The sequence below is a fragment of the Thermobia domestica genome, chromosome 7 (assembly GCF_964235325.1).
Source record: "Thermobia domestica chromosome 7, izTheDome1.hap1.1, whole genome shotgun sequence".
In the NCBI taxonomy this organism is placed as follows: domain Eukaryota; kingdom Metazoa; phylum Arthropoda; class Insecta; order Zygentoma; family Lepismatidae; genus Thermobia; species Thermobia domestica.
In genome coordinates this window covers 299,108,433-299,123,245 of record NC_137460.1, presented here as the reverse complement: position 1 = coordinate 299,123,245, position 14,813 = coordinate 299,108,433, and the positions used below count along the sequence as shown (strand labels likewise).

The 14,813-nt window shown below is 34.7% G+C and overlaps 1 protein-coding gene across 1 annotated transcript; it reads left to right on the top strand.

Moving 5' to 3' along the window:
* Positions 1 to 4,795: 4,795 nt before the first annotated feature.
* Positions 4,796 to 7,355, top strand: LOC145689101 (uncharacterized protein F54H12.2-like). The gene is made up of 2 exons (XM_081763226.1): positions 4,796 to 6,457; positions 7,133 to 7,355. Exon 1 carries the CDS (start codon positions 5,145 to 5,147, stop codon positions 6,453 to 6,455), a length of 1,311 nt encoding a protein of 436 aa, XP_081619352.1. The 5' UTR covers positions 4,796 to 5,144; the 3' UTR covers positions 6,456 to 6,457; positions 7,133 to 7,355.
* The last annotated feature ends 7,458 nt before the right edge of the window (positions 7,356 to 14,813 follow it).

Sequence of the window (14,813 nt, the reverse complement as noted above, 5' to 3'; positions counted from 1 at the left end):
TCAATATGATGAAAAAACAAAAAGTGGCGGCTTATTTGCAGAATACATAAACACCTTCCTGAAAGCAAAAACAGAAGCTAGTGGATGGCCATCATGGTGTGAAACAGATGAATTAAAGAAGAAGTACATTCAGCAATTTTATGAAAAGGAAGGAATACGTCTAGATGAGAACAAAATTAAACATAATCCAGCACTTAGAAGTTTAGCTAAATTAATGCTAAATTCATTTTGGGGAAAATTTGGTCAACGTGAGAACATGGGTCATGTCAGCATTATTAATGAACCCAAGGATTTATATGAGAAATTAACATCTCATGATATAGATGTTCATCAAATATTTCCAGTAAATGATGACATGTTATATGTATATTGGCAATACACCGATGACGTTCCTGTTTCACTACCAACAGTAAATGTTGTCATAGCCGCATACACAACAGCACAAGCAAGATTAGAATTGTACAAATATTTAGATCAACTACAAGAAAGAGTATTATATTTTGATACTGATTCTGTCATTTATACGCAAAAACCTGATGAAAGTACAATTCCAACTGGTGACTTTTTAGGCGATTTAACAAATGAAGTCCTCGAATATGGTAAAGAAGCCTATATTTCAGAATATGTATCGGCGGGCCCGAAGAATTACAGCTTACGTATTTTTGATCCCAGTACGAAGAAGGAGTTTCAAGTATGCAAGATACGGGGCTTTTCATTAAACTATGAATCTTCAAAACACCTAAATTTTGATGTAATGAAGAAAATGATAGTAGATAGTGAAGAGGATGCAGAAGAAGAGGAAGAATCTCGTCCCACGGAAGTCAAAATTACCAATGAGAAAAAAATTTGCCGCAGGAAAGACCATACTATCGTCAGCATGCCCGAAACAAAAATTTATAAGATAAATTATATTAAACGACGTAGAATTCCAAATTCATATGATACTCTTCCATATGGTTACACTACTTCCAACAAAAGAAGAAGAGAAATGTAATAAGGCCCTTTATAAATATACGTATAAGGAAAGAATGATCATACTCTTTAACATGGACACGACGTGGAAACATCCCTTTTCATGTATTGTTGCCGGACCAAGTGGATGTGGAAAAACTTCCTTTGTAATACGATTCCTGTCCAATTTACCACGTATGGTTAATACATCGTTTCGTCATATTTATTGGTACTATGCAGAATGGCAAAATGCATACAGAGAAATTTCGACAAAAGTACAATTTATTGAAGGATTACCTCGAACAAAAGACTTTTTACCTGAAACTGGACCACATCTTATTATTATTGATGATCAAATGTGTGAAGTGAACCGCAATATAGTTGATTTCTTTACAAAGGGTTCTCATCATAGAAATCTTAGTGTACTATTTATTACACAAAACATATTTCATCAGGGAAAAGGAAGCAGAGATATGAGTTTGAATTGTTCTTATCTCGTATTATTTAAAAATCCAAGAGATAAATCACAAATTAAACATTTGAGTTATCAATTAACTCCTGAGAATCCAAAATTTCTTCAAGAAAGTTTCAACGACGCAACAAAGTTACCATATGGATATTTCTTTATTGATTTAAAACAGGATACGCCAGATGAACTTCGTTTTCAAACAAATATCTTTCCTGATGATATTTATCATTACGTTTATGTTCCATCGAAATAGAAGAAGAAGATGTGTTTATAATGTTTGTTTTAAACTGTGTTTCTTCATTCTGACAATATGTCTCCAAGAGTAAAACACGGAGATCTTCTTCGTACGCTGAGCAAAGCAAATCCTAAATTACGTAAAGCTATACTGGCCAATGCAGACTCTTCAGTGATTCGAAGTATTTGTGAATGTTGTTATAATGTATTAAAAGGGAATGTACCTCTTACAAAGACACAGAAAGCAAGATTAAAGCGATACAAGAGGACGCTTCGATATCTTGTGAAGAAAGGAAACTCCATCCAAAAGAAGAAGAAGCATTTATTAGTACAGCAGCAGGGTGGATTCCTACCGGCATTATTAGCTCCTATTTTAACTGGTGCATTATCAAGTTTACTATTCCGTTAGTACAATGGAACACGCAAAGAAGATGATTTTAGTTCCACCTGAAGTTCTGAATCGTATACAAACACCAACATCATCATCATCATCAGCCCTGGAGAAACGTGAATCTAATTTGGATCAAGAAATGCAAGAGATTTTACAGTTATCATCGCTTAGTGATGAAGAAAAGTGGAATCAGTATAACAATATTCTTCAAAAATATTTACATTTAATACGAAAACAAGAAGAACCTGTGACACTTTCAATTACGTCAACTAAATCAGAGAAGCCTGAAGTAGAAGAAGAAATATTATTATCTATACCCAAAATGTTTCGTAAAAGAGCTGAATTACTACTACATAGAATGAAACATGATGATAATATCACGTGGGATAATAAAGAAACTGTTTACATCAGAGGTGATAAACTAGAAGGATCTCACATTGTAGATTTAATTTCTGATGTGTCGCGACCCCGGAAACACACAAATCCACCGGGATGGGAGAAATTTTGTAATTATTTATCTTCTAATAACACACCTCAAGAACTTATTGGAAATCCAAAACGTTTGTCATATATTTTACGACGAACTAAAGCATCGCCAACAGCATCATCGTCAAGGGAAAAAATACCTCTGAAATCGTTTGCAGAAGACGACGAAGAAGCAGAAGAAGAAGAAGAAGAAAAGGAAAAAGTAATTTCTCCTATAAGGAAAAGGAAACGTGCCTGTAAACGTCCAGTATGGTCAAGGTGGAAACCGTAAACAAACAGTTAAGCAAGATTTACTACAACCCTTCACATCCTGCCTCGTTTTCAACTGTTAAAAAATTGTGGATAGCTACAAAGAAGAAAATTCCTATATATTGTATAAGAAGATGGTTACTGCAACAAACAACATATACGTTACACAAACCTGTACGTCGTCGTTTTAAAAGAGATTTCTATGTAGTGAATAACATTGATGATGAGTGGGAAAGTGATATTAATGATCTTCAATCTCTTCATAAATTTAATGATGGATATCGTTATATTCTGACAGTGATAGATGTGTTCAGTCGATATGCATGGGCTGTGCCATTAAAATCTAAAAGTACAAATGATGTCTTAAAAGCATTACAAATTGTGTTCAAAGACAGAAAACCAATTACATTCCGAACAGATAAAGGAAGTGAGTTTACTAATAAAACAATACAGAAGTACTTAGTGCACAACAAAATAAAACATATTACAACTAAAAATCCTGATATAAAAGCTAGTATTGTAGAACGTTTTAACAGAACTCTAAAAGAAAAAATGTGGAAGTATTTTACAAAGTATCAAACGTATAATTATTTAAATGTATTACCTCTTCTTGTGAAATCATACAATGAAGGTTATCATTCAAGTATAAAGATGTCACCTGCAAATGTTTCTCAAAATAACCTATTACAAGTATGGCATAATCAATATGATAATAAAATAAAGAAGAAGAAGAAGAATCCAAATTTCTCAAATCATCTTAAGATTGGTGATACAGTACGAATTAGTAAAACTAAACGTACATTTGATAAAGGATATATGCAAAATTGGACTTGGGAAATATTTAAAGTGAAGAAGATAATACCAAGAGATCCACCTGTTTATGAAATTGAAGATTTAAACAAGGAACCACTGGATGGATTATTTTACAGAGAGGAATTACAACCTGTGACGTTATCAAAGACATTTTACATAGATAAAATCATACGTACAAGAAGAAAAGGCAGCAGAAAAGAATATCTTGTTCATTGGAAAGGATATCCTTCTTCTTTCGATTCCTGGATACCTGCATCATCCGTAAAGAAGATCGAGAAGTACAATGGAACCTGATGGAGATTTTTACGTTACGCTTCCCAGTAATAGTTCTATGGAATATTTTCCTGACAACACCTTAACATCATACACTACGAAACTTCATCAAAGAATGGAATTCCATGAAAAGTGGGAAGTGGCTATTGTTGAAATTCATTATCCTCATTCAATATTAAATATTAATGACGAAAATAATAAAAATTTTTACAAACCTGCAAAAAGTGATGAATGGAAATTTATAACTATTCCTGTACGTTATTACACTGACATATCAGAATTGATAAAGATAATAAATACGTACAACAGATTCACAAATTTACATATTTCTTATACTCGTGAGAGTAATACCTGTTTTATACGACGTCTTCATAAAGACATAGATGTAGACGTTGCATTATCACCAAGTGTTAGTGCGATGTTGGGGTTTGATCCAAGCGTTGATTTAAAGGATATGCAACAAGGCCAAAGCATTCCAAATTTACGTTTAGGACTTCCATCTACAATGTATGTGTATTGTGATATAATTCAATCTGTATTTGTTGGAGATACAGTAGCACCATTATTACGTATCATAAATATGAATCCTGTGAATCATACATTTGGAAGTAGTGTTATAGAAATTTTTAATCCTCCACATTATGTGCCTATAGAGAAGATGCATTTTGAACACATCAAAATAGATATAAGAGATAGTACAGGCTCTCCACTGGCATTCACTTTCGGAACTGTATGCGTTAAACTACATTTTCGACCAGTGCGTCAACATCGACAAATATGAATAATCCATATTTACAATATTATCAAAAACAAGCTCTTTCTGGAACTGGAAACGTTTATGTTGGCTCCCCTTATCAAGTTGGACATGGTATTGGAAGTTTCCTTGGAGGATTATTTCGTTCTGTCATGCCACTAGTAAAACAAGGAGCTAAAACAGTAGGAAAGGAATTATTAAAATCTGGAGCAAACGTTATTACTGATGTCATCATCGACAATCAACCTATTAACGAATCCTTTCATCAACGAATGGGTGAAGCGAGATCCGTCTTGCAAGACAAAGCAAAAAATAAACTGAAATCTATGCTAGGATCTGGATATCAACGAAGGAAAAGAAGAATTACACATCATTCCATCTTTAACCCTTCACCATTACACATCATCAAGCGCAAGAAGAAGAAGGAGAAGGGCAAGAGGAAACGTACACAGAAAACAAAGAAAAATCAGTCTTATAAGAAGAGGAAGTTATCACACGATATCTTTGATTAAATCATCACCATTATGGCTTTCTTACATCATCAATCCTGCGAGTGTGTAAAAAGTGAACTAGATATTTTTTCTACAAAACCAACGCAAACCAGTATATTGGATAATCATGTTGTTACATACAAACCAATCAGTTCACTAGCTGATAATGCTCCTATAGAGTTTGTCATCCCAGGAACAAGTGATGAATACATAGATCTACCACATACTCTTCTTTACATCGAAGCTCAAATCGTTAAGCCTGATGGATCAGCATTTGGTGAAAGTGATAAAGCTGTGGCTCCTATTAATGACTTTTTAAATTCTATGTTCAGCGAAGTGGAAGTGTATTTAAATAACAAACTGATTTCATTTCCATCTCATAATCATCCATATCGATCATACATTGAAAAACTGTTAAATTATGATGATTCTGCTAAAAATACTCATCTTCAATGTGCATTCTGGTTTCAAGATACTGCTGGACATATGGATGCAACATCTAGTGGTAATAAAGGATTTCAACAACGTTATGAATTAACAAAAAAAAGTGCAAAATTCGACATGCTTGGACATCTTCATTGTGATATTTTTAATCAAGATAAATTTTTAATTCAAGGAGTAGAATTACGTCTCAAGTTAATTCCTGCAAAGCCAAACTTTTGTCTCATCGCTAGTGATGCGTCTGTTGAGGCTAAAGTGAACATTTTAGACGCTGCTTTACATATTAAAAAGATTAATGTTAGTCCTACAATAAAACTAGCACATAACAAGCTTCTACAATCAACAACAGCCAAATATCCTCTCACAAGAGTGCAAATGAAGTCATTCGTCATTCCAAAGGATCTTCAATCAAAAACAATTGATAATTTATTTATGGGAGTATTACCAACTCGTGTGATTGTGGCGTTCACACAAAATGATGCCTATACAGGAACAATAACTTCAAATCCATTTCATTTCAAACATTTTGACATCAATTTCTTCTCTCTATACATTGATGGAAAACCTGTACCTTCAAAACCATTACAACCAATTTTCGAAAACAACCTCTATGTTTCCTCATATCATACCTTATTCTGTGGATCAGGCATTCACTTTTCCAATCATGGCAACAATATTCCTCGCCTTGACTTTCCTCAAGGATACACTATCTTTGTTTTCGACATTACTCAAGATGGAGAAGCCAGCGCTGTGCAGCATTGGAATCTTATACGTCATGGGTGTGTTCGTCTGGAAGTTCATTTTACGAAGCCTCTACCAGCACCTATCTCCTGCATTGTGTATGGAGAATTCCAATCTCTCTTAGAAGTGGATCATCAGAGGAACATCATCATGGATTTTTAAAGGTACGTTATTTAAATATCATATCATATATGTACATGTCTGCATTTTTATACATGATGTCCTCTACACTAGATTTATTGAATGCTTTGCAAACAAATTCTTTATTTCACAATCATTTCGTTGGCGTATATGCAGCCAATGAATTACCAGCACATGTTCCACTACCTGCAGCTATCATCATAAATACAGATCCCTCGAACAAACTTGGCACACACTGGATTTCCGTATATATTCATACTGATGGCCGTGCCCACTACTTCGATACATTTGGATTTCCTCCATATGTAATGCAACATATTCAATTTCTACGTAGAAATTCCACTTCTTATACATTTAATAATAAACAAATTCAAAGTGTGAAATCATCCCTATGTGGACATTATTCATATCTTTTCCTATGCTTCAAAGCTAAAGGAAAGTCCTTAAATGAATTTCATTACACTTTCTCATCAGCTCCAGAAAAAAATGATCGTCGTTTGCTGTATTTACTTTTACAGGTAATCATGTCTTCATTCTTCTTCTTCGTTTGTTTTGATTACTTTCTTTTCATATTATTGCAGATAGCCATTTCTTCTTCTTCTTCTTCTTTATTATAATGTGTTTGTATGTATTATTATTTGTTCATGATTATAGATAAAATAAATTTTAAGTTTGTTTTTCAATTTTTTTCATTTCAGAGAGTAAAAGATCGTCATCGTGTGTATGGACATCATCTTCAATGTAAAGATTGACTTCTATCTACGTTTCATCATCAACATCAACAGCAGTAGTATCATCAGTGAACAGTATATGGCAGTTGTGAAGTTATCAACACGTGAACAATGGAAACAAAATCTAACGTTCTTTTTAAAATGTACTATACTTACCGTCGTTTTAATTGTGTAAATAGTTTCATCAACAATAAACACTTTGTATTATTTTTTCTCTTTGAAAACAAATGTTTTATTTCTTATTTTCTCCGTTTCCTAATAAATAAATATGTTTTATGATCAGTTATGTAATTAAATACACATATCATAAAACATATTTTTAAGTCATTGAATTAAAGAATATAAAAAAAAGATTCTAAAACTGATTTTTAATTCAATGATGTAATCATATAGCTACATAATAATAATAATGAATTCAAATACTTAATCAGTTATTCTTTCGTAAATTAAATCAAGTATGTGAATTCAATATTATTATTATTATGATAAGACTTTTGTTTTTTAAAATTTTAATATTAATTATTTTAGTTCCTTTTTTAAAAATTAAAAAAAAGTCCTATCATACTTAAGACAATGTTGTATAATAATAATAATTTCAAATACTAATTTTTATTTTAACATTCATTTCAAGAATTTGAATTCATTATGATTATTATTATTATTATTATACGTATCACTTATAATATACGAGGAAAAAAATATGTTAGGATTTTTTTCTTATAAAAAACTTTAAAATCCTATCATATTGAGGTGTAAGAAACGAACACAAAACACACACACAAATAAAACATTTCACTTTTCACTATATATATTTTTTATTACATTTAATATTACGTTCTTTAGCATACATGAAAAAAACAAATCAATTTCTCCTTCTTTATGAAGAGTCGTTCACTTCATTGATACCCTCCGAAGGCTGAGTTTCGGTTTCCCCCCACCATGGCTGTGTCGATACACTATCAAATAAATCAGCCATAATTGAATCTATGAGTTTTTGTTTGCAAAATACTTTCATTTCCAATTTTAATCGTTCACCATCAATGTTCACATCACTGTTCTTATCAAGAGAGACACTTGGAAAACTAATGTTCATACCATTAATAATACTCTGTTCATCTACACAGGTATGGATTCCGGCAAGTCCTCTGCATGTAAGACACTGCAATTGTACATGATTACGAATAGTATCTGTACACAAGTCAAAATATTCACGTAGCACAACACTACAAACTTTACTGTTTTTCACAGCATGTTCAATACACGGTAATATTTCCAAGAAATAAAGCCAATCACTTGAAGTTAAGTACACAGTGTTTCGAGGAGCATGAAGTGTTCCTTTCTTCTCTAACATCACTAATTTTTCACCCATTAGTTTTCGCACCACCAGTTCGTTTTTTCGACCAAGAGATTTTATAAATGTAATTTCCACTTGAGAATTTAAATAGTCCGTAACAAATGGGGTTAAATGTACAAGTTTCTCCCACTCTGCCAAATTTAACTCCACTCCAAACACAAGTCCTTTGCCAACACGAATCACTGGTTCAAATGTATCACTATCCAGTCCGATACAAATTAATTTGGTTTTCATTGAATTAAGTCCATATTCAACATTTAACAAGTACTCTTTCTTGGTATCCATAGTTGACGCACAAGCACTCAAAGACATGTTACTCCAGTCGCTGGTTAGCACAGAATAACGACACTATGCATACAGATGACTGCGTATGCATGAAGAGGAGGGCGAAGAGGAAAATTCATGTTTCATCTTGTTTGTACATGTCACCATACACTTACGATGAGTAAACCAGCTCAGTAAATTCAAGATCGTGCATGTTACGTCCAGATACATTAATCTTCATTCCTTTATATATTAAACAGACATTCCCACTTTGTAAATACGTTAATAATGCACCATTATCTGCTTCCAATTTTTCAGTACAACGTCCAGGTAAAATCACTTTTTCACCTCCTTCAAATGTCACACAGGCCTTCCTACCATATACCGTTGTAATTATCTCACAGTTTACAATACGAAATGGTACTCCAATCTCCAAATCTCTCATTTTTGTAAAGGGTACCATTGATGGCTTATTAAGCTTATCTAATAAACTCATTGACGATGACATCTTTAAATTTTTGACGTTTCTTCCTTTGCAACAGCTGCTAACAGAATGATCTACACAAGCACATACGTTCCGCTTATGCTCTTCGCAGGAGGGGGTGGGGGGTTTGGGGATTCAGATTATTAGCCAATAAACGACAAGAACACGAAAAAGGCATGTTTTATCTTGTTTTTTACATCTGGTAGACGTCTAAGACTATGAGCATAGCAACAGCAAACCAACATTTTCCCACGGGCTTCTGTGGTAACCGTAAAAGGCTATGAACATAGCAACTAAAGAGGAGTAGGGGTGACGGGGGGTCAAATAAACCAAAATTTTCCCACGGGCTTCTGTGGTAGCCGTAAAAGGCTATGACCATAGCAACTAAAGACTTGTCGAAACTTGCCTACCAATTCCAGGAAATGATACCGAATTCTAAGAACGGGAGGGATCAAATTTCAGCCATAGTGCCTCATATCTACTTTCATTGTACAGAATTGTGCCATACAGGAGAATAAATAAAACAGCTTCTCTTTTATGTGGTTTCCCAAGGGCGCCTTATGTAAAGAGCGCAGTGTACCCTTCACGGATTCTTTGCCAACACTAAAAGTATGTATTCATTCTACAGAATTGTGACGTACAGAAGAATAAATAAAACAGTTTGTCTTTGATTTGGTTTGGCAAGGGCTCCTTATGTTCCCTTCACGGATTCTTTACGAACACGAAAAGTGTGTATTCATTGTACAGAATTGTGCCATACAGGAGAATAAATAAAACAGCTTCTCTTTTATGTGGTGTCCCAAGGGCGCCTTATGCAAAGGGCGCAGTGTACCCTTCACGGATTCTTAGCCAACACTAAAAGTATGTATTCATTGTACAGAATTGTGTCGTACAGAAGAATAAATCAAACAGCTTTTCTTTTATGTAGTTTCGCAAGGGCGACTTATGTAAAGGGCGCAGTGTACCCTTCACGGATTCTTTACCAACACTAAAAGTATCTAATCATTGTACAGATTTGTGCCATACAGAAGAATATATAAAACAGCTTTTCTTTTATGTGGTTTTGCAAGAGCGCAATGTATTCTTCACTGGTTCTTTACGAACACGAAAGTATGTATTCGTTGTACATAATTGTGCCATACAGAAGAATAAATAAAACAGCTTTTCTTTTATGTGGTTTCGCAAGAGCGCAATGTACCCTTCTAGGGTTCTTTACGAACACGAAAAGTATGTATTCATTGTACAGAATTGTGCCATACAGAAGAATAAATAAAACAGCTTTTCTTTTATTTGGTTTCGCAAGGGCGCCTTATGTAAGGGGCGCAGTGTACCCTTCACGGATTCTTACCAACACTAAAAGTATGTATCCATTGTACAGAATTGTGACGTACAGAAGAATAAATAAAACCGTTTGTCTTTGATTTGGTTTTGCAAGGGCGCCTTATGTAAAGGGCGCAGTGTACCCTTCACGGATTCGTTACCAACACTAAAAGTATGCATTCATTGTACAGAATTGTGCCATACAGAAGATTAAATAAAACAGCTTTTTTTATGTGGTTTCGCAAGAGCGCAATGTACCCTTCACGGATTCTTTACCAACATTAAAGTATGTATTCATTGTACAGAATTGTGCCATACAAAAGAATAAAAAAACAGTTATTATTTTATGTGGTTTCGCAAGGGCGCAATCTACCCTTCACGGATTCTTTGCCAACACTAAAATTATGTATTCATTGTACAGAATTGTGACGAACAGAAGAATAAATCAAACAGCTTTTCTTTTATGTAGTTTCGCAAGGGCGCCTTATGTAAAGGGCGCAGTGTACCCTTCACGGATTCTTTACCAACACTAAAAGTATGTATTCATTGTACAGAATTGTGCCATACAGAAGAATATATAAAACAGCTTTCATTTTATGTGGTTTCGCAAGGGCGCAATGTACCCTTCATGGATCCTTTACGGAAACGAAAAGTATGTATTCATTGTACAGAATTGTGCCATACAAGAGAATAAATAAAACAGCTTTTCTTTTATGTGGTTTCGCAAGGGCGCCTTATGTAAAGGGTGCAGTGCACCCTTCACGGATTCTTTGCCAACACTAAAAGTATGTATTCATTCTACAGAATTGTGACGAACAGAAGAATAAATAAAACCGTTTGTCTTTGATTTGGTTTTGCAATCGCTCCTTATGTTCCCTTCACGGATTCTTTACGAACACGAAAAGTGTGTATTCATTGTACAGAATTGTGCCATACAGGAGAATAAATAAAACAGCTTCTCTTTTATGTGGTGTCCCAAGGGCGACTTATGCAAAGGGCGCAGTGTACCCTTCACGGATTCTTAGCCAACACTAAAAGTATGTATTCATTGTACAGAATTGTGTCGTACAGAAGAATAAATCAAACAGCTTTTCTTATATGTAGTTTCACAAGGGCGACTTATGTAAAGGGCGCAGTGTACCCTTCACCGATTCTTTACCAACACTAAAAGTATCTAATCATTGTACAGATTTGTGCCATACAAAAGAATATATAAAACAGCTTTTCTTTTATGTGGTTTCGCAAGAGCGCAATGTACCCTTCACGGGTTCTTTACGAACACGAAAGTATGTATTCGTTGTACATAATTGTGCCATACAGAAGAATAAATAAAACAGATTTTCTTTTATGTGGTTTCGCAAGGGCGCAATGTACCCTTCTCGGGTTCTTTACGAACACCAAAAGTATGTATTCATTGTACAGAATTGTGCCATACAGAATAATAAATAAAACAGCTTTTCTTTTATTTGGTTTCGCAAGGGCGCCTTATGTAAAGGGCGCAGTGTACCCTTCACAGATTTTTACCAACACTAAAAGTATGTATTCATTGTACAGAATTGTGCCACACAGAAGAATAAATAAAACAACTTTTCTTTTATGTAGATTCGCAAGGGCGCCATATGTAAAGGGCGCAGTGTATCCTTCACGGATTCTTTACCAACACTAAAAGTATGTATTCATTGTACAGAATTGTGCCACACAGAAGAATAAATAAAACAGCTTTTCTTTTATTTGCTTTCGCAAGGGCGCCTTATGTAAAGGGCGCAGTGTACCCTTCACGGATTCTTTACCAACACTAAAAGTATGTATTCGTTGTACAGAATTGTGCCATACAAGAAAATAAATAAAACAGCTTTTATTTTATGTGGTTTCGCAAGGCCGCCTTATGTGAAGGGTTTAGTGCACCCTTCACAGATCCGTTACCAACACTAAAAGTATGCATTCATTGTACAGAATTGTGCCATACAGAAGAATAAATAAAACAGTTTTGCTTTTATGTGGTTTCGCATGGGGCCTTATGTAAAGGGCGCAGTGTACCCTTCACGGATTCTTTGCCAACACTAAAAGTATGTATTCATTCTACAGAATTGTGACGTACAGAAGAATAAATAAAACAGCTTTTCTTTTATGTGGTTTCGGAAGGGCGCCTTATGTAAAGGGTGCAATGTACACTTCACGGGTTCTTTACCAATACTAAAAATATGCATTCATTGTACAGAATTGTGCCATAGAGGAGAATAAATAAAACAGCTTTTCTTTTATGTGGTTTCGCAAGAGCGCAATGTACCCTTCACGCATTCATTACCAACACTAAAAGTATGTATTCATTGTACAGAATTGTGCCATACAAGAAAATAAATAAAACAGCTTTTCTTTTATGTGTTTTGCAAGAGCGCAATGTACCCTTCAAAGATTCATTACCAACACTAAAAGTATGTATTCATTGTACAGAATTGTGCCATAAAGAAGAATAAATAAAACAGCTTTTCTTTTATGTGGTTTCGCAAGGGCGCAATGTACCCTTCTCGGCTTTTTTACGAGCACGAAATGTATGTATTCATTGTACAGAATTGTTCCATACAGGAGAATAAATAAAACAGCTTCTCTTTTATGTGGTTTCCCAAGGGCGCCTTATGTAAAGAGCGCAGTGTACCCTTCACGGATTCTTTGCCAACACTAAAAGTATGTATTCATTGTACAGAATTGTGACGTACAGAAGAATAAATCAAACAGCTTTTCTTTTATGTAGTTTCGCATGGGCGCCTTATGTAAAGGGCGCAGTGTACCCTTCACGGATTCTTTACCAACACTAAAAGTATGTATTCATTGTACAGTATTGTGCCATACAGAAGAATATATAAAACAGCTTTCATTTTATGTGGTTTCGCAAGGGCGCAATGTACCCTTCATGGGTCCTTTACGGAAACGAAAAGTATGTATTCATTGTACAGAATTGTGCCATAGAGAAGAATATATAAAACAGCTTTCCTTTTATGTGGTTTCGCAAGAGCGCAATGTACCCTTCACTGGTTCTTTACGAACACGAAAGTATGTATTCATTGTACAGAATTGTGCCATACAGAAGAATAAATAAAACAGCTTTTCTTTTATGTGGTTTCGCAAGAGCGCAATGTACCCTTCTAGGGTTCTTTACGAACACGAAAAGTATGTATTCATTGTACAGAATTGTGCCATACAGAAGAATAAATAAAACAGCTTTTCTTTTATTTGGTTTCGCAAGGGCGCCTTATGTAAAGGGCGCAGTGTTCCCTTCTCGGATTTTTACCAACACTAAAAGTATGTATCCATTGTACAGAATTGTGCTATACAGAAGGATAAATAAAACAGCTTTTCTTTTATGTGGTTTCGCAAGGGCGCAATGTAACCTTCACGGGTTCTTTACGAACACGAAAAGTATGTATTCATTGTACAGAATTGTGCCATACAGGAGAATTATTAAAACAGCTTTCTTTTTATGTGGTTTCCCAAGGGCGCCTTATGTAAAGGGCGCAGTGTACCCTTCACGGATTCTTTAACAACACTAAAAGTATGTATTCATTGTACAGAATTGTGCCACACAGAAGAATAAATAAAACAACTTTTCTTTTATGTAGATTGGCAAGGGCGCCTTATGTAAAGGGCGCAGTGTACCCTTCACGGATTCTTTACCAACACTAAAAGTATGTATTCATTGTACAGAATTGTGCCATACAGAGGAATAAATAGAACAGCTTTTCTTTTATGTAGTTTCGCAAGGGCGCAATGTACCCTTCACGGGTTCTTTACGAACACGAAAAGTATGTATTCATTGTACAGAATTGTGACATACAGGACAATAAATAAAACAGCTTTTCTTTTATGTGGTTTCGCAAGGGCGCCTTCTGTAAAGGGTTTAGTGCCCCCTTCACAGATCCGTTACCAACACTAAAAGTATTCATTCATTGTACAGAATTGTGCCATACAGAAGAATAAATAAAACAGCTTTGCTTTTATGTGGTTCCGCATGGGGCCTTATGTAAAGGGCGCAGTGTACCCTTCACGGATTCTTTGCCAACACTAAAAGTATGTATTCATTCTACAGAATTGTAACGTACAGAAGAATAAATAAAACAGCTCTTCTTTTATGTGGTTTCGCAAGGGCGCCTTATGTAAAGGGTGCAATGTACACTTCACGGGTTCTTTACCAACACTAAAAATATGCATTCATTGTACAGAATTGTGCCATA